General features: G+C 38.4%; 2 protein-coding genes across 2 annotated transcripts; one reads left to right on the top strand and one right to left on the bottom strand.

The window, feature by feature from the left end:
• Window positions 1-159: 159 nt before the first annotated feature.
• On the bottom strand, window positions 160-12,425 carry gnb2 (guanine nucleotide binding protein (G protein), beta polypeptide 2). Its single transcript, XM_039659338.2, has 10 exons — window positions 11,417-12,425; window positions 6,778-6,887; window positions 5,804-5,842; window positions 5,612-5,718; window positions 4,643-4,706; window positions 4,254-4,416; window positions 2,921-2,987; window positions 1,942-2,143; window positions 1,646-1,862; window positions 160-1,145 (listed from the first exon to the last, which is right to left on the bottom strand). Exons 2-10 carry the CDS (start codon window positions 6,832-6,834, stop codon window positions 1,039-1,041), a joined length of 1,023 nt encoding a protein of 340 aa, XP_039515272.1. The 5' UTR covers window positions 6,835-6,887; window positions 11,417-12,425; the 3' UTR covers window positions 160-1,038.
• A 2,905-nt stretch (window positions 12,426-15,330) lies between these two features.
• On the top strand, window positions 15,331-19,308 carry LOC120469292 (uncharacterized). The gene is made up of 2 exons (XM_039658173.2): window positions 15,331-16,270; window positions 17,204-19,308. Exons 1-2 carry the CDS (start codon window positions 15,613-15,615, stop codon window positions 17,950-17,952), a joined length of 1,407 nt encoding a protein of 468 aa, XP_039514107.2. The 5' UTR covers window positions 15,331-15,612; the 3' UTR covers window positions 17,953-19,308.
• The last annotated feature ends 626 nt before the right edge of the window (window positions 19,309-19,934 follow it).

Raw genomic sequence — 19,934 nt, forward strand, 5'->3', positions numbered from 1 at the left:
GAGGGCTACTACTGTTTTGGGTCAATACCTGATGTCTAAGGTGAAGTCTGGGTCCTGAAACGAAACAAACCGTTATTATGAACCGAGTCATTTATAATAAGTATTTACATATACAAATGTGATCGACCATTAGTCACTTATTTGGTGACACCAAACACGTTTTATTTTCAGCTTGCTTTTATTTTCCTTAGGGTGTGGCACACAGGAAAACATGAATAAAATAAGCTTTTAAAAAAGGTAAAATCTAAACAAAAATTAAAGACAAACATCACATATTTACTTGTATACTGGAATATGCCGGCATACGCATCTATAAAAACATGGACTACATAGTGTGATCTGTATCAACCAGGGCTGCGTTTCATAATAGCATCGTGGGCCCAAGTTGATGGTGGAGACCATTGCCACCAATGTTCTCTCAGTCAGCTTAGTTATCTCACAATGCTTTTGGGAAACACAGCCCAGGACATTCCTGGTGGGTAACTGTCTCGGGGTCTTCCATATTTTTAACTCTACATGCTCATAGAAACATCAGTACTTCAGGCTTAATTTTGATTATAGAAGACAGAATGAGTGAAAATAAAAATGAAAGCGCTTCAATGGATCAACTCCAACTCCCAAGGTCTCAAAGTATGTCAAACGTGTTTCAAATAAATGTTTTGGATTGTACGGTCAAATTAGACGACTCACTCAACACACATTCCTCCTAATGCACTTGTGTCTCTTAGTGAGTAAAGGTACCGTGTAGGTCCAGCAAAGCTTAAGTAAGGGAAAAAGTGTGTAAGTGTGTGTGTGTGTAAACATTCCTGTTTTAAACTTGTGGTTCAAACCTACCTATAGTGTAACTATATATGTATACAATGGTGTGGCACTGAAAAGATTTGGTGTAAACTTATAACTAATTGCCATTATATATAGTATGTACAGTTCTTTGTCAGGCATGTGTGTCTGTGTAGGCAAGTGTACATCATATGTACAGTAAAGTACATACAGTGTGCATGATGAGTGAATAATGTGTACTATATGTGAGCTGTGTTGTCAGTTCCAGATCTTCAGGAAGCTGTCCCAGGAACCTGTAGACACAGCCATGCCATCATCTGTGACCCCAAGACAGCTCACACGATTGTCATGGCCAGCCAGCACTCCTGTAAGACACGATGAGTGTGAAGAGTTCAAGTGTAAGGTTAGGGTTAGAAAAAAAAAAGGGTGTTAGAAAAAATTCCACCTCATACACCATGGAGCAAAAATATGCTATGACCTGTACATAAACTATTTTTTTTTTAAATGCAATTTTTAAATATATATATATATATATATATAATATTTTTTTATATATATTACATATTTTATAGATATATACACATACTATTGAATACACTACAATGCAACAAAACAAGCCTGCACTGTAGACAGCTTTGTTGATCTAGCAATATAGTTTGGGTACGATCATCTGATTCAATAATGCAATATATGGTGCTAAACAATATTTTTCATTTATGTTCCCAACAATGCCAGACTAAACACTCCTTCAACCACCTTAACCTCCTAGATCCTTCATCAAGATTGTTAAGGGACCTCCCAATTAACAAATAAAGCACTGTGCAAATGGTTACAAGTCACATGATAATAACACCAGTATGTTCACCTGCTCGGTCTCCCTTCATGGCGTCCCAGATGTTGCAGTTAAAGTCGTCGTATCCAGCGAGCAGCAGGCGGCCAGAGCGGGAGAAGGCCACAGAGGTGATGCCGCAGATGATATTATCATGAGAGTATAAACAGAGCTCCTGGTCTGCACGCAGGTCAAACAGCCTGCAGGTGGCGTCATCGGAACCGGTTGCAAATGCACTGCCGCTGGGGAAGAACTGAGAGATGGAGGAGAAAATGAGTGAATGTAGAGAAATAACAGTCATGTATATTTCTTTAAGCAGTGTGTTTACTCACACAGACAGCGTTGATGTCTGACTCGTGACCGGTGAACGTCTGTCTGCACATGCTGTCTCTGATGTCCCAGAGTTTAATGGAGGCGTCACAGGCCCCAGAGATGAAGGTCCGAGAGTCTGGAGCCAATGACAGACTCATCACATCTCCACTGTGACCCGAGAACAGCGTGGTCTGCTGACCAGTCTCGATGTCCCACAGAGCACTGGAACAAACACAAACGCTATAGGTAAATCTCCATATAGGTCATTGAACTCTTGTGTAAACTCAAAAGAAGCTGTAACTGAAAGTAAACAGGCTGTTTAAGTACACTACAACAGTGGTTCTCAACTGGTGGGTCACAAGAACACAGACAGCAGGAGAAAAAACAAACAATGATAAATGCAAATAATGATTAACAGGCTTAACTTACAAAAGAGAGGATAAACGCTTCCTATTTCATTTGCTGTTGATGCCCAACCTATTTTCCCATAGAGTCACTTGGCATGGAGTTGTGTAAGTTAGTTGTATAATCTTTATCCTCAAAATCTTGAAACAAAACTATGCATCTGTTCATTATATAAAGTGATTGAGTGTCTTCAGAAATAAACATTTGGAATAAACCACTCAATTCATATGGATTAGTTTTATGATCGCCTTATAAACTTTTTGAAAAATCAACGTGGAAGTTGTGTAGTCAATGGAGGGACAGAAAGATTTCATCAAAAATATCTTCATTTGTGCTCTGAAGATTAATGAAAGCCTTATGGGTTCGGAATGACATGAAGGTGCACACTTACAGAATTTGTATTTTTGAGTGTACTAACCCTTTAATAATCGTTAATCAAAAATGTACAGGGATTGATTTTAAGGACATTTTTGTTTACATTTGTACGATAAACAATTTTGGTATGCCATTCACTGTACATCTGGGTCCTGAAGCAAAACCACTTGAGAACCACTGTAGTAGCGTGTAGGGTTTCATATTTAATATTGAACACACCAGGTTGTGTCTCCTGAACTGGTGATAATCTGATTGTCATCTATGAAACGGCAACAGGAAAGGTAACCTAGGAAATGAACAGGCAGGAAGTCAACATGTCACACCCTGAGAGCGCATGATGGTAAAGAAACATGCTTTTGTGATTTGATCGGATTCTTTTTACTTTCAGAAGTACAGAAAAAAAATACTAAATACAGTTATGAGTAATAACTGAGTAAGATTACTGCCAACAACAATATTGCATGCAAAAAAATAAAAACTACTGTATATAAAACATTCTGAGATTTATATTTATTTTAATATAAGCCATTCATTTGTAAATGACAAATGGCCTCATTTATAAAAGAAATTTGATTTCTCAAAAGTGAGTATGTGTGATTCAGAGAACAAATGCACAAACAAAGAACATGCGTACGCCTCTCTTTCAAATGTGAAATCTACAGTATAAATCACAAATCTTGAGATTGTGGGCAGCTTGTACATTGGACAACTATCCTTCCAAACACTTTCAGCATATAGATGGTGCTTGTGATCGTTGTCGCTTTACCCCGGCATCTCATGCACATTGAGACCATCTCTGGTTTCTTAGGTAGATCAATCTCCCCTTGCCCACTGATAGCTATTTTTGGAATCGCTTCTGAACATGTAAATTTACAAAGATACAATCTGATTGTACAGCTTTTCTCATGCTCTTAGTCAAACGATTAATATTGCTGAGACGGAAGGATCGTAGGCCTCCAACTCCAACACGCATGGATTCGAGTTAGAAAAAAAAAATGAAACGCTCTAAAAGAGACTTGTCTAACCAGTTTAATAAAGCTTGGGGCCATTTTAAGCAATATGTCAGGGAACGTGTTTTATTGTCAGACTTGGACTGAATCTTATTTCCAGCATTCATTTTCTGTTAAATTTTCTGTAATCATGCAGACTAAGATGAGAATCATAATTTAAGATGATTTTGTCTTTTGTTTTACTTTGTTTTTTTTAGTTGTAATAGTGTCTTGAAACTCATAAACTATAAAAAAATGATGTGCAGCTGAATAGTTTTAGATCCCTGCCTTGTTAGTGCACAATGATTAATGTCATTAGCATATAAAAGAGCACCAGTCAACGTCCAAATCCTTTACTTGAGATGAGCGCCAAAAATTGCTTAGATTTCCAAATACCTGCAGTACTCCGACTCTCTGCCGTAAAGACAAGTGCGTACGTCTGCTTAGACCCTGACGAAGCGCTAAGCACTTCTCGTCATTTTTAAAAATATGAATATTGGCACAGATTTTAACTCACGGTTTGTAAATGAGGCCCTGTGTGTGTGTGTGTGTGTGTATCAAACCTGTGTGACCAGGTAGCTCCCGGCTGACTCTAACATTGCCCTCTCTTGTCTTTAGGCTGTATATGGAGCAAATATTGTCCAGTCCACCACAGGCCACAAAGTTTCCGGATGGCGCATACGCACATGTCATCACCCATGATGATCGTAACGGGATGGCGTGCATCTGAAGGATTAAACAGGTTGTTGAACATTGGATAATGACAGGAAAAACACACATGCTGATAATCTTTACAACATATATAACTGACTTTTTGGCAGTGTTAGTAATACTCATTTGTTTACCTGATGATTTTACTGTGACCTTAAAAAGGATTGGTTTACTCAATGGTGATAGTTCATGGAAAGCTTAACTTGTACAGTATGTGTAACACTACAATAGAGCTACAGACCTTGTTTGTAGTGTAGCTGTCCCAGATTATGAGTTTTCCATCCTGTGAGGCACTAACAAGAAGCCTGAGGAGAGGAGAGGAGAAGAAAAGAGAGTGGACTTATATATATATATAAAATAATAGATTAAAAAAGAGAATATAAGACAGAAAGTGGATAAAATGGCTGGTGTTCTTACTAAAACTCACTTATTTACTTTACAGAGGCAACAATGAATTTATAAACTACATTAAAGCTTTCAGTTCATTTATTCTAGCTAGTTAACTTAATTTAGCTAATGGGCAAGAAAAAAAGGATTGACTCACCAAGCTTATATGTTATTTGTTTATAACCCCTCTCTATATGCAGAGTATGGGGGCACCAACTTGAGATTTTTACCAAGAAATCAATTTCCATTTTTTTTTGCTTAGGGCACCAATGAGTCCCTGTGTTTTGTATCTTTACACAGCAGCAACTCTCATTCTAACTGGTTACGAGTCTGTGGTGCCCTGTTGATCACAGCACAGGCCTGAATCTGGACTCCCTTGAACCCCAAAGCGATTTACAATGTATTAAAAGATATAAGAGTTGCAACAAATAGTTTTTTTAAACAATTAGCCTGCTATGCTAAAATTCCCTCATGCAATCTATGGTAATATCTATGGTAGATAACATATATAGTGTAGTTACTATTTTATTAAAATGCTTAATTTCATTTTATGGTCAAATGAATATGGTAATATTTTCAATGAAGATGGCACTCAAGTGCAACACATCCTGGGTGCTTATGAAAGATCACAAAAATGACACGTCTTTAAAGAAATTCATTTAGATTGTGACACTAGTGTAGCCGTAGATGATAAGCTAACATGTGGGTCAGTATATCGTGTTGTTCATTGTCTTCTGTGCCGCCAACAGGTGAAAATCCAAAGCCAAGTCACCCTCATTTGCTACTTTTAACTTTTTTTTTTCTCTCTTTGAGATAGAGATACCTGGAGTCTGTGCCCCAGTGCATGGCGTAGATTTTAGCCAGATGGCCACGCAGCGTGCGCCTCGTCCTCATCTGTATCCTCCCCACTGGGTCCAGGCCTGCTGTTATCTACCAAACATACACTCGACACATGAGTGAAAACACATAGACCTCTGGAGATCGCATCATTCAGGTCCTAAATGTAAAGTCTTACCTGAGTAAGTGTGGAATCTCCACATGCTTTCCTGGCATCCTGAGAGACAGCAGACAAATGTTAGCTGAATCATTTTGCAGTCACCATTTGCAGGTGGAGCTATGGCCTGTTTCTGAAATAATCTCAATGCACACTTCATTTTGAGTGGAGTCTATGGGAAGCGGCAACTGTAAATTGTTTATGGCTCTCTAAGAAGCAAACACAATAACTAAACCAATACTGAAAATCTTTAAATTGATTTTGATTGAGATTTGATCCCCAAACATATTAACAGTTTTATACTGTTAAAACACTTGAAAAAGCTTTTCATTCAAGTAAATCCAAATGGTGATGCAAAATCCAAACAACATGGGTCATCATATATATATTTCATTTATTTTCTATTTAAATTCAAATTCAATTAGGTTTTCATCATGAAAAATGACATGGTGTAAAAAAACAAACACTGTTTTCTCTGAATGTGAGCATAGTGGAGCCAAACCCAAAGGCATAGTTTAAGAAACCCTATTTCACTCATAATTTGACAAAACGTGTAGTTTCTGAGTACGCAAAAGTTTTTATAATGGTTAGAATAGAAAATGAGGATCAGTAATAGGTTGCATTTCATATAAATATGGTCATTCACACCAATGGTCATATTGTCAGGAGTCAGGACCACTATCGTCAAATACGATTGACAATTAGCATACAGTTTAGATTGGCGGTATAGTTCCGTTCTGGGCGAGAACTCATCAGCAGGAATGTTTACCCCCTTAGGGTAAACTGCTGGGGATGGAAGAAAAACGCGATAGCTGCTGATAATAATGAAGGAGCTTATAAATGTATACAGTGATAGGCGTTGTATTCCTATAGGTAGACATGGATCAGCTGAGAGTCAACTGATGCAAGCTTTACAAACGTGACCTGCCAGAACTAACGTTGCGTGTGAAAAATAAAGACCATTGTATTTCAGCAGTATTAGTACTGGGACTCACTCTGATCTGATTACGCAGTTGCTCAGCCTCCTGTCGAAGCTGCTCAAGCTCACTCATCTTGAAATGATCTTTAACCTTTACCCTCTGACCTCTCTCACACCCTCAGGCACCTGTAGATTAAAACATATGAATAATGTTAGAGGACACAGTTTACATAGTGTACATACTGCACAATACTGATCAGTTGGAGAAAGTTCCCACACACAAAACTAAATGATGTGCATCATTTTGTATTTTTGTTACACATAAAAAATATTCGTTCATCACTAATCATTTCATAGTGCAGATGTGCTGCAGGATTTAGATTAACATTACAGCATAATCTTTAATCTGGCATAATCTATAAAATAATAGGATTAATGTTACGATATCCATTCCAAACACAGAAACAAGATCTGGAATTAGGATTATAATAGATGGTAAATTAAAAGTGAGTGTGTCAAACAGAAAGAGAGAAGAAAATGTTACATGAAGGTTACACATTCAAACTGCAATGCAAAAACACATGATTTTTTGCATATATTTTTACAGTCAAATATGTCACAAATCATCAACCAATCACAAAGATCTTATAAACAGTTCTACTTTGCATGTTTTCCAGTTATAGCCACACAGATCTCGGTATGACTACTGTATCGATGCTGATGGAGAACTGAGACGAATGCAAAAATTATTGCTATTACCCTCTTACCACACACTTATTAGAGAGATAACTCCCTCAACACAAACACCACACCACAGCAGGAACAAAGAAATGTATAAGAGTCAATCTGTGATGAAATTTTACACAAAGAGCATTTAAGCTTCAGATCCACTTTAAAACTTACATTAGAGCCAATAGAGAAAGAAGCAGCAGTGGTGTATAAATCCAATTTAGGCAACCCACAAAAATGTCATTTCGATTACTTGCTATGTTTTGGGGGAACGTAGATAATCTATGACTGAAAAAACTTTCTTCACCTTTTAAGGTCTTCAAGAAAGTTGGGAAAGAGGCAGTTGCTAGGAAGAGGGGTTAGTTAGCCTATCCTCTGGTCCACACTACTGCACCAATGCCTTCTTGACTGAAATGTAGTGTTTGAAAACGGGTATAAATGGGTTAGAAATAGCCTAAGGATCTAACATTATCTATTTATTAACCTGCTGTTTTTTTTTTTCTCATTTCCAGTGGTGTTATTATTGTCAGCACTATGTAAAATAATACGACTTCATGCATTAAACATGACTTGAGGGGGCTGTCAGCTAAGCACCAAACAAGGCCACCTCCTATGTTTTCTCCATCTTCATGAAACAAAGGTAAAATGTTTTCTACGACTATTTTACAAACAGAAGGCCATAAACGGATGAGATGTGGAGACAGCATGTTGCATTGCTTCCATCGTCACGTCGTCGACGCAGAATGGCGGGTCTACGTACGGAACCATTTTCGGTTAAACCAACGTTCCATTCTGTTACCGACAGAAACGCGCAAATGATCATATTCTGTGGATTTGTGTCCATTAACTAGAGGGAGTTTTAATAGCACTATAAAGAAATGTCAGACTTGGCCCCACCCTTACAGCTTAATGCAGAGTGGCATGCACTCTCTGCATAAAAGTAAGCGGCATCTCTATCGTTTACTGGCACCGTGGGTTTCACTGAAACCGCAACCTATCCTTTTAAACCCGTGAGACAGCTGCAAAACGTGCGTTTGCTTGATCACATGGGTTACGTTTATATTTCAGTCAGATCGTCCTACGCCCAGAACAACAGACATATGCACGGTTAACATCCTCTTTATCTACTGAGCAGGCGACATGGCAAGCCGTTTTAATAAGTAGCCTAGATAAAACTACTTGTATGTTACTAATTTTCTAATGTTAGCATCTTGAGGATCTGTGTATTAGATAGGCTATCAGCTATTTACTTATAACTGGTATGTATTATCTGCATCTAGCTTTAATTTTATTAGTCACTACTAGTACATTCTTTAGAACTAGTAAATCAAATACACTCACCTAAAGGATTATTAGGATCATCATGCAGCGACCCCCTTTCACCTTCAGAACTACATTAATTCTACGTGGCAAAGATTCAACAATGTGCTAAAATAACAATGTGCATTCTTTAAAAATTTTGGCCCATACTGATAGGATAGCATCTTGCAGTTGATGGAGATTTGTGGGATGCACATCCAGGGCACAAAGCTCCGGTTCCACCACATCCCAAAGATGCTCAATTGGGTTGAGATCTGGTGACTGTGGGGGCCATTTCAGTACAGTGAACTCATTGTCATGTTAAAGCAACCAATTTGAAATGATTTGAGCTTTGTGACGGTGCATTATCCTGCTGGAAGTAACGATCAGAGGATGGGTACATGGTGGCCATAAAGGGATGGTCATGGTCAGAAACAATGCTCGGGTAGGCCGTGGCATTTAAATGATGCCCAATTGGCACTAAAAGGGGCCTAAAGTCAGTGTGCCAAGAAAACATCCCCCACACCATTACACCACCACCATATAATTAGGCACTAGTTTTTAATACATATAGGCTACTGGTAAAGCTGAAATAGATACTAGTAACTATCCCAATTTTATATAAAAAAGTATTAGTACCCAGTGAATAGTAAAAACTAAAATATGTACCAGCAATAACTGGAATTCCTACAAGTAGGAAGTGATTAATAAAGGCTATCCAATTAATTCAGTAGGCTATCTAGTGAAAAGGAACTAGTCACTATAAGTTTGATGACTTGTTTTTGACAGATCAGTTTGGTAGATAAGACGCTTATTCCTTGGTTCAAGTAGACCCCTTAAAGGCTACATTGAAACTGCAATTTGGATCTTCAAACTGTTGTACACCATTACAGAGTCCTGGACTGGTCGATCCTGTATGATAAACACGCCCCACACCGGCAGTAATTAACAGAAATCCCGACATCTGACAGAAACACTAATTTAAGTTCCTACCCAAACCCGTTTGACATAAAAACCGCGACCCAAACCGCACCTGCATTAAATCTCCTACTATAGACAAAAATCATTTTTCTCATGTAGTTTAACACAAGAAATAAATCCAACAATAAGCATTCTGAGTAAAATTGTGCTGTAATTAGCAGCCTTTAAAGGTCTTCAGACAGAGCGTGAACACAAATAAGCATGGGACCATATGAAAGCAGCAGTCAAATGCACCAAATTGAGTTGAAATAATCTTGGCTATTGGACCTGCAGTCCACCCGTGTCTACCGCACATCCGTCCCACACCGCACCCCAATCCATAAATATTATTCCACATGTTACGTTACATCAAATATAAATAAAATAAAATTATGAACATCTTGGATGATGTGGGGGTGAGTAAAAATTTTAATTCTGAAGTGAACTAATAATTTAACACAACAATTTTTCTTGTCATCCCAAATTTATTCCATAATTTACTCACCCTGAAGCCATCCTAGGTGTACAGTATATGGCATTTTTCTTTCAGCCGACAATCGGATTTTTATTAAATAATAACCTAGCTCTTCGAAAGGACAGTGTCTGAGTTTTTGAAGCTCCAAAAAGCCTCATCACAAAAGTAATCCATACAATTCCAGTGGATTAATAACAAGAGAGTATCGTTTTAGGTGGAAGGGTGACCTCTGACCTCGTAAACGTGTGTATAGGGCCGTTGCTGGAAGCCAGTGATTATAGTTTATGAAGTTTTAAATTTGGATATTTTTCTTACTCGCTTCACTTTACAAGGCATTTATTATCCTGTATGGATTACTTCTATGATGTATGGATGCACTTTTTGAAACTTCAAAAACTGGCATTTCAATGCCATTACATAACTGGGAAGAGCCAGGATATTCTTAAATATAACTATGAAAGAGGTGAACTATTTATTTAAAGTGACAGCAACCTAATGCTGTGTGTGATGTTAATCAAAGAAGAAAAGAAAATGAGAAATCACTTACTTCTCGACTGAATAACTTTTGTAGCTTTAATAAGTATTAATATCTTCAATTTATAATTTATGCAGTGAAGACTGTGCACTGTTTGATTATTCAGTTTCTGTATATTTACCTGTTAGACCTGCCAAAAAAAACTTAAGAGCAAGGTTACATGAGTCAAAACAAAGCCATAATACCGCTAAAAGTGACAATGGGTTTATAGGCAAGGGTAGAAAATTACTGTGGGAATGAGACGATTTTAAATATACTAAAACTTTTATGTTATGTGCAATTAATCATGATTAATTACAGAAGAATGTGCGATTAATTTTTTTAATCGATTGACAGCACTAGTATAAGGAATAAACGTTAAACCAGCTTGCCATAATCAGAGCTGTGGCGTAAAGCGCTGGAGGCTGCGGCCAGCTGAAGAACAGGAGGCTTCTGCTCCAATTCACGACTCACGGCTAAAATTAAACATGCAGTACATTTAAATACGAATGTACTATGATATATAATCTCCATAATATTCCTACTGATTGTGGATAACAATCCACTGATGTGATTTGGTGACAAAACTAATAAAATCCAAAATTATAAAGTTGAACCTCACATTACAAATGAACATGAACCATTTGAATCATTTAAAACTCTGATTCCCTTCCTACGTTTCATCATATGTCTCATCTTGATCACACCATTGGGATGAATTTTAGAATTTAATAGTACCTGTTAATCTTCCTGTTTGGCTTTAGTCACTCCTCGCGTAAAGTGAGTGGAATGCTGAAGTGGCTGGCGGAAGTAATTCGCTGGGAATTTTTCTGCTGGAAAATGATTAGGACTGCATACTGTCGGTTCTTTCCTGGTGCTAGTTAGGCCTCGGCGACTCTGTGTTTCATGTATGAAACGAATCAAAACGATGTTACCAAAAAGTATGGAGCCACCATGTCGCCCTCTGGTCGTTTTGAGAGGATGGGAAGAAACCACTGTAACGTTATTCCTGATTTCATCAGCACACTTTCCTTTTGTAGAGAGAAAAAAAAGCGACTCGAGTAATATAATTAGCGATAAATGTAATAAGTCCAAACAAAGCTTTCGAATTAAGTACACGTCGTCGTTGTCTTTATATTGCGTTGCTTAATCCTCGATCGCCTCTTTCCTTCCGAGTGCCTTCTTCCTCAGTCTTCTCGTGTTGGTCTCTTCGTTTTGGCCGCTGCGTCCAAGAATGTCCTATTCAATGAAATGCGAGGCACCCCGTGGCCCTTCAAAAAATGAAAATAAAGTAACTAAATTCGACTTGGTTATCTCTCCGGATGAGCATATAACCCATCCATCAATTCAAATGTGACTGTGCCAGAATAGGAGGCGGTGTGAATTCAACATAAACAACAGCCTAGGCTATTTGTTTTTTTTAAATAATTCAAATAATGTGCGCTGACTATGCTGTCAATTCAGTCCCATATGAAATCATTCGGTCTGCACCAGAAACACGTAGCATCACATATGCGCGATTCAACCACACCCATTTTATTGCGAATGTACCACTGCAGCGCAGACCTCCACCGCGGTGCCAAACAGCGGCTCAGGGGGGTGAACAGCACCTCACACTGGAACACACTTGAGTTTAGGCCTCTAAAGCAAAATGTCAGTTCTTTCTGAAAATGTAGATCTCAATTTGAATGTTTGTAGAAATTGACAAATAAATGGCTTGAAAAAATAGTGACATTGTGCAGAATTCCCCCTACGCGGTGCTCAGTGACTTCATGAATGCGCTCCTGAGCAGAGTGTTGCCAGATCGCGGAGGGTAAAAAAAAAAAAAAAAAAGCGACTTCCCCTAAAAGACATGGTGGAGCTAAGAGAGGGGAACAAACTATGAAAGATAGTAGGCTATGGCTCCAACCCTCCAATCGTTGGGTGGAGGCTATTTGGAAGTGCGATTAGAGTCAGTAAAAATACGCGGACATGGCAACACAGTCTGAGCGCAACCCGTACGTCATATGAAGCCTGGAGTTCAAAAGATTGCGTAGCCTATGCTTTTAACTTATTTTATAATCAATTTATTTCCAATATAGTAAATACACATCCAAAAATGCCTCCACTCCATCATTTTCCCAAACAGTTTTTTATAACCCAGATAAGTTAACCAACCTGACACTTTCTCAAATTACTTCGAGCTGTAATTAAAATTCCCCTGTAAAGGCATTCAGTAATGCAATGCGCCCAATTTCTCTCTAGAGACAAAAAGCTGCCACCCACCGGAGACACACTCCTAATTACACCTGTTATAATTACCCGTCGAGGGGAGGGGCATAGACATGTTATAGTCTAGGTGTACTTGCTGATTGGTCCGTATTAAAAGAAAAGTGCGCTCCGATTTTTTGTGAATGCTATAATACATTGATTGTTAAAAGTTCATTATTTATTTATTTTTATTTACATATACAAATGAGCACCCTTTAAACTGCCACACACATTATTGAGTAGGGCAGCAAAATGTGGTTTGCATCCCTCCCCTCACCAAATGTAGTGATGGTACATTCCACCTGGCCTTACTCCCCATAAGGTACTGTAGTAGCTGTGGATGGGTTGCCCAGCAACACCATTTCCAGAGAACCAAGCATGCAGTAGGCTATGTGGTTGGATGGACATGAACTGTTCTGCATTAATCCTCCACATATATATTCATAGCAACTTAGTTAGGTCACGTAATATCTTACCCAGTCTACAATAGAGTTAACTTCATAACCATGTATAGAACATTTTGAAATTTAAAATCTTTAAACATGCTTCTCTCTGGCAACAGGCTATGATTCTGGAGAAGATGAGTGTGATCACACTCCTCTCTACATGGCCTAAACAAGGCTCTAGGCTCAGATTCATAGATGGCAGAGAAAGAGGGAGGTTCAGACCAGAATTTAGAGCAACAAAATTAGATCTAAAAATAAGAGTTTTTCCATTGTGGAGTGTTATTCCATTTGTCGACCTCTAGAGCTCGCTATTGCTCTTTCTTACAGCATGCTGAGGGAAAATGCTGTCCAAATGAGAACTAGTTGAACAAATGACAATTATAAGTCAAACTATGTTTTAAATAATAATAAGAAGAATTAGCCTATAGTTACTAGTTCATTTCCAAATATCAAAACATGAAATCAAATGGACAGGATTCTATATGAAACTTTTGTTATTTTAAGAAGTTGTCATTTGATCTTTAACCCAACAAAGCTGGAATTAACTAAAAGTGATTTATCTACTGTTCTGCTTCAAGGTCCCTCTAATATTTAACCCTGATGTGTGTTTAATCAAACAACATCCTGCAATGTAAGGTCATAAGACAGCATTTACAAAACCTTAAACTGTGTCTCAATTTATGCAAAACATCAGTTTTCAATGCACCAAATTTACATATTGTATAGATGTGTTTTTTAGACAGGTAGTTGTGTGTATATATATATATATATATAATTCACAGAAAGCTACTCAGAGATAAGTAATTCACTTCCCCTTTGTTGCCATGATGAACTTGATTCTCTGTATGGAGACCACATCATGGAGCATTGATGATGATCATTCCAATTACATCATTCCAATTTTTTATTAAAATAACAAATACATTCATTCTTATATGGATCCACTTTTATATTCAAACATGTATTTAAGAATATATCTATAGTACTGTGCAATAGTCTTAGGCACGCACATTAGCATTTTCACCAGAAAAAAAAAAAAGGTTTTAATGCAGTTATTTATATCTTGCTGTATCAGAAGGAAATATCATTTTAAATTTCTAAACATTTCTTTTTCAATTATTTGTAATAATCCAGAGAGATTTTTGTATGTACAAGGAGTCTGCCAACAGCCGATGTGATCCACAGGAAGATCTGATCTCAAGATCCAGAAAAAAGAGGACGATTCTGGACCCACACACTTTGGGGGCATCCAGAGACTATTTCTATTTTATTAATAGAAAGGGGACCCAACCTCATTCTTTCATTGGGTACAAAATTGCTAGCGGCACCCCTGCTAATCACCGACAGACTCAATGATGGTGAGATCAGATCTCTGTGTGGAGCATAGCCTACAGGCTGTTGTCTTGCCAGACTCCCTGTGCATAAAAAAATCTCACTGGATTATTACAATTGGCTTTATGCCCAGCTGCACTACTTCCTGAACTTCAGCCAGCTCCTTGTTTCCCGTCTGCCATTATTGGCCAAATTGATTAATTCAGGTGTGTCTGATTATTGTTGCCATGACTACTGAGGTCAAGCACACCTGAATTAATCAATTTGACCAATAATGGCAGACAGGAAACAAGGAGCTGGCTGAAGTTCAGGAAGTAGTGCAGCTGGGCATAAAGCCCATTAATAACATAAATGTTTGGAAATGTAAACTGATATTTCCTAGTGACACACTCAGATATAAATAACTTTAAAGACATTTTTTTCTGGTGAAAATACTAAGATAGCCTTTTTGACGTAAATGTTTGTAGATATAAGACGTAAATGTTTGGAAATATAAACTGATATTTCCTACTGACACACTCAGATATAAATTACTTTAAAGACATTTTTTTCTGGTGAAAATACTAACTCTCCTAAGGTATTTTCACAGTAGCTATGAAAACTACAAATCCCAGGCTGCTGTTGACGTCATTATTCCTCGACACTAGGCTACTTTCAGATGATGGCAGAGCGCGACAGCTTGAGCAAGATTTACAAAACACTTTAGGTTTTCTGTGCTTTAACATTGTAACCAGGCAACGTATCAAAGTAACGTTACTGGTAATGGAAGCGAGGCCGTAAACTATTCTATTCTAGCCCTCGGTTACATAGCTTAAGGCAGAAACCCAAACCATCTCTTTTGAGCTCTGCAATCACGTATGTAACATTACATCTTACAGTGAATTACTGCCGTGGATCAGAATAACCATGACTTTGAGCATGGACATCAGCGTTTCTTTTCTCAAGTGCGAACTCGCCTCCACTATCGACCATGCGGTACGAAGCGCAGTAGAATCAGTGTTGAAGGAAACAGCGCGAGTTGTTGGCATAAAGCTGGCCGCGGCTCGTAATGCTGCCGCAGAGTCGCACAGAGAGAACCAGAGCCTGCGCGAGAGACTGGAGATCTCCGAGAGCGAGCTGAAAGCGGTGCGCTACTACATGACTGCGGCCGAAAAGAACATCAAACAGTGTTTACTTCTCAACAGAACTCTGCCTGGGTCAAATATCGTGCACACAAACGCAGACGACGCACACTTTGTGTTTCCATCATGCGCGGCGGATGGAAGCCCCACGTCACAGGCGCAGAGCAAAGATTCCTCCCGCAAGACCTTCCGAAACTCACCGGGAAGAATTCACAATCCTAAAAATCTCCCTAGTGTTGGCCTCTGTCTCCCCACGGTACAGTCTGACTGGCCTCGTGAGTGTGTCAACCGCAGAAAGACACGAGGGTCTTCAGTAGGCAACAGTTCAGCTCTCAGGGGTGACCCCACGACCGCGCAAACTCTTCTGGAAAACAGTGCTGTTCTCTTCAAACCAGAAGATGACACAGAAGGCCCGTTTTTCATCACGAATGATGGCGAAAAAGGTTAATTGTTGTTATTATTATTTCCATTTACCAATAGACTCAAAAGGAATTTTTGCCCTCCAGAGTTTAGCTTCAACGCTGATCAAACAAACCTAAGCAAGCGAATCAAGGTCTTTGCTAGAAAAGCGTGTGTGTAGGTCTCTGGTGTAGGTGGGTTTGAGTTAAACTCCGCAGAAGAGTGGCCCTCCAGGACCAGATTTGTGGAACCCTGCCATAGACTGACACAAAGCTTGACATAGGAAATATAGCCAGAAATATCTGTTTGAAATGGAACTATTTATTTAGCCTTTCGACAAAAACATTGAATGTAGTGAGAATATGGAGCTAACAATTTCGTTCAGAGGCCCAAACTGAGCAAAACATTTGGTGCAGATGTTCTTGGTAAGGCCATAAAGATTCTCATAGCCTGTAATGTAAATCAACAAGACTTTTATAACAGTATAACATTGCTTGCATAACATGCCAGTTTTATGATAAGAGCTCTGTCATTTTAATTGTGAAGGACAAATCATATAATTCAAAACCATGATGGGTGATACATGTACAACAAATCGTGTCTCAAAAGCCTGTAGTAAAATGTATAGTTATACACATTTCTTTAAAAAAATATGATGTAAGATAACCAAGTAATCCTAAATTGCTTCAGTGCAGTCAGTGTATCTTGACATATTACTAACAATATAAAAGTTATAACATTTAGGCTACTTTACAGAAAAAAAATATTTTTAGAATTAGTCTAAAAGGCCTTTTACTTAATGAAGAAGTGTGAATTATCAATCAGAGGGCAGGCAGAGGCTTGTAATGTTGTGAGCAAGTTTTGGTCATGTTGATAATTTGGAGGGCTTAGAAAAATAATGTATCAAATGGCTGTCAGATTCTTTAGTCTGAGTGTAGTTTCATCCATATAAACGTGAGATTTTCTTTGTTTTGCAGACAACAGTTCTGCAGTAACAGACACTGAGAGGAGACACGAGGAGCCAGAAGTTTCAGGCCCCTCCGCAAACCCACCAGAGGAGCAGTCTGACATGACGAATTTTCACTTTGAAATAAGCACACCTGCTGGGAATGTTAATGAGCTGGAGCTGATACAGGTGATGGAGGACACTGATGATATCAAACAGGGCACCATTAAAATCGAAGACGATCCTGATTCACTCACATTAGAGCCTCCCTCATCAAATCCACCTGTAGTCTCTTCATCCAACTCCATGCAAGACTTACCACAAATCTCCTCGCCTCCAGTGGCGGAGAGCGACGGCGATGCTTTGATGGCCTTGGCGCCACCTGTGGGGAGTGACTCCAGGTTCAGCGGGACAGTCGAGAGCCCTGATAAAGTGCACCGCTGCAACATTTGTGGCCGGGGATTCAGACGTTTCTACTGCTTGAAAACACACCAGCGCATACACACGGGAGAGCGGCCGTATCCTTGCAGATACTGCGAGAAACGCTTCCGCCATTTGGACAGCTTACACAAACACCAGCGCATCCACACGGGAGAGAGACCATACCGCTGCGCCGAGTGCGGATGCTGCTTCAGAGAACTCGGTCAACTCAAAAAGCACAGACTCAAACACTCACCCACATTTGTTCCTGTGGCCAATCCCACCTTCCCTGTCCTCCCTGCTGGACCCTCCTATGTCTGGTCACATCTCAACACACAGCAGTCTTTGGATTCAGTCTAGGCTTGTGGTGGTATCAAAGCTGTTATTGCGGAAACTTGGTATACGGTATTATGGTGGTATTGAATTATGTTATAAAAACAGGTTGAAAAGATGAACAAACTTGTCCTCTTAATAATAACCTGAAGCATTTACATACGATGTACATTTTTATTGTGCATTTTTTAAATGAAACATGTTTCAAACCGATTAAAGTGCAAACGAACACAACTATAAAGAATCAGAGCATTTTTTTCAACCATTGACTGGATATCTTTTCTGTTTTAGTCCAGATTAAAATGTACAAGTGTAAACAAATGCTTAGTATTAAATAAATATTAAATGCTCAATGTTTATTTGAAAATGAAAATTAAGTATTTGTTGCTGATTGATTAATACCATAGTAAATACAAAAATGTGAACATTTAAAGGCTGTTTGATTTACTTTCCTTGAGTTCAGAAACAGCTTTGTGTGGGGCAACTTTGGGTTACCACTGTAATTCTTCTTTTCCAAGTGCCATATACTGTGAGATAGGGAATTTGCATTTTCATTCTGCCGGTTTGCCATTTTTGTTCAGACTCATGTGAAAATTGGACCAATTTATTATGCAAATGCATTCAGTGTATGCCACGCCAATTCGTATTTCCATTTTTGGCGTGCTATCAAGACGCATGATCGCCTTTCAGTGTGTTTATGAACGCCGTTGACTTAACGTTATATAAATATATGACTTACCTCAACCCTGTCCCTAAACCTAACCGTCACTGGGGTTAATGGCATTTATGACTGGAGATTTGACTGCGTGTACAGACACGCGGAATGACGCGGACGTTAATGGCGTAGACATACACGCATACGGATACACGAGGATAGCTCAAAATGCGTAGAGATAACACGAAAGTGGCGTGTATGTTTACGCAAAAGTCATGATGTCATGTTGCATAACCAGTTAATGGAAAATAAGCTAATGTGCATTCCAAAATTCTTAACAGTTCGAATAATGAGGTAGGCTATCTATAATTATTCACTTTATTTTGAAGTGTGCATGATAGCAATACCGTACTTGCATTACCCCGATGCCATTCTATCGAATAATGCCATGTCTAATTCAGTCTAAGGCCTATACTTATATTCTTATTTTTATAAGAATTATGGTGTTGTGCAAAACACTCTTCACATGAGTTCATTCAGTAACAGTTTGGTCCAGAACAAAATGTATGAACATTTTAACACATCAACATATAATTTATATCTCTATACAAATGTACAAAATACCTCATCAAACATGCAGCATAGCCATAACTTAGAAGTTGTTTTCATGCATAAGAACTATTTGATGTTACACTGCACAAAATTGAAATTGGTTCCAGATAAGAATAAACTTTTCAATAATGCATTTTCTGGTCTTGAGATTTCATTTTACTCACTCTCATGCAACAATGTGCATCCTTCATAAATCAGAACTGAAACTAACTCTTTACTTGATATAAATGTAGCAGTTCAACGATTAAATGCATCAGTTTAACATTTTGACCTAACAAATGAAGGCAGAAAGGAATACAATTAATAAATACATTTATAAATGTATTTAAAAAACATTGAAATGCCTACTATTTAAAGGCCTACTAAAGTGGTCATTTTTTTGTTTTTAATTTTAAAATTTAATACAACCTAAAATGAAGAAATGTGGTAGCCTACATTTATGGGGTTCCATTTGTGCCAGAAGTGAGTCGACTGCTATTTGTGCTTTGTACTACACATTTGTCCTTGTCAACAGTCATTGTCTAGTTGTTTGTAAAACTGGTATATGTTGATGTATGTTTTCTCTGTTTATGTCGATTTTATCTGTCGTTCTTACTGTATTGATCCTCCTTTTTCAGGAAAAATAGTATATGTTGATGTGTTTGTTCTGTATTTCGTACTTGAACTGTATGGGGTTCCATTTGTGCCGAAATTATGTCGACATGTTGTCTGTCTATGCTATGTGTCGTCTTCCATGTCTATG

This window comes from Pimephales promelas, chromosome 4 (genome assembly GCF_988280905.1).
Source record: "Pimephales promelas chromosome 4, fPimPro1.hap1.1, whole genome shotgun sequence".
Taxonomy (NCBI): Eukaryota; Metazoa; Chordata; class Actinopteri; order Cypriniformes; family Leuciscidae; genus Pimephales; species Pimephales promelas.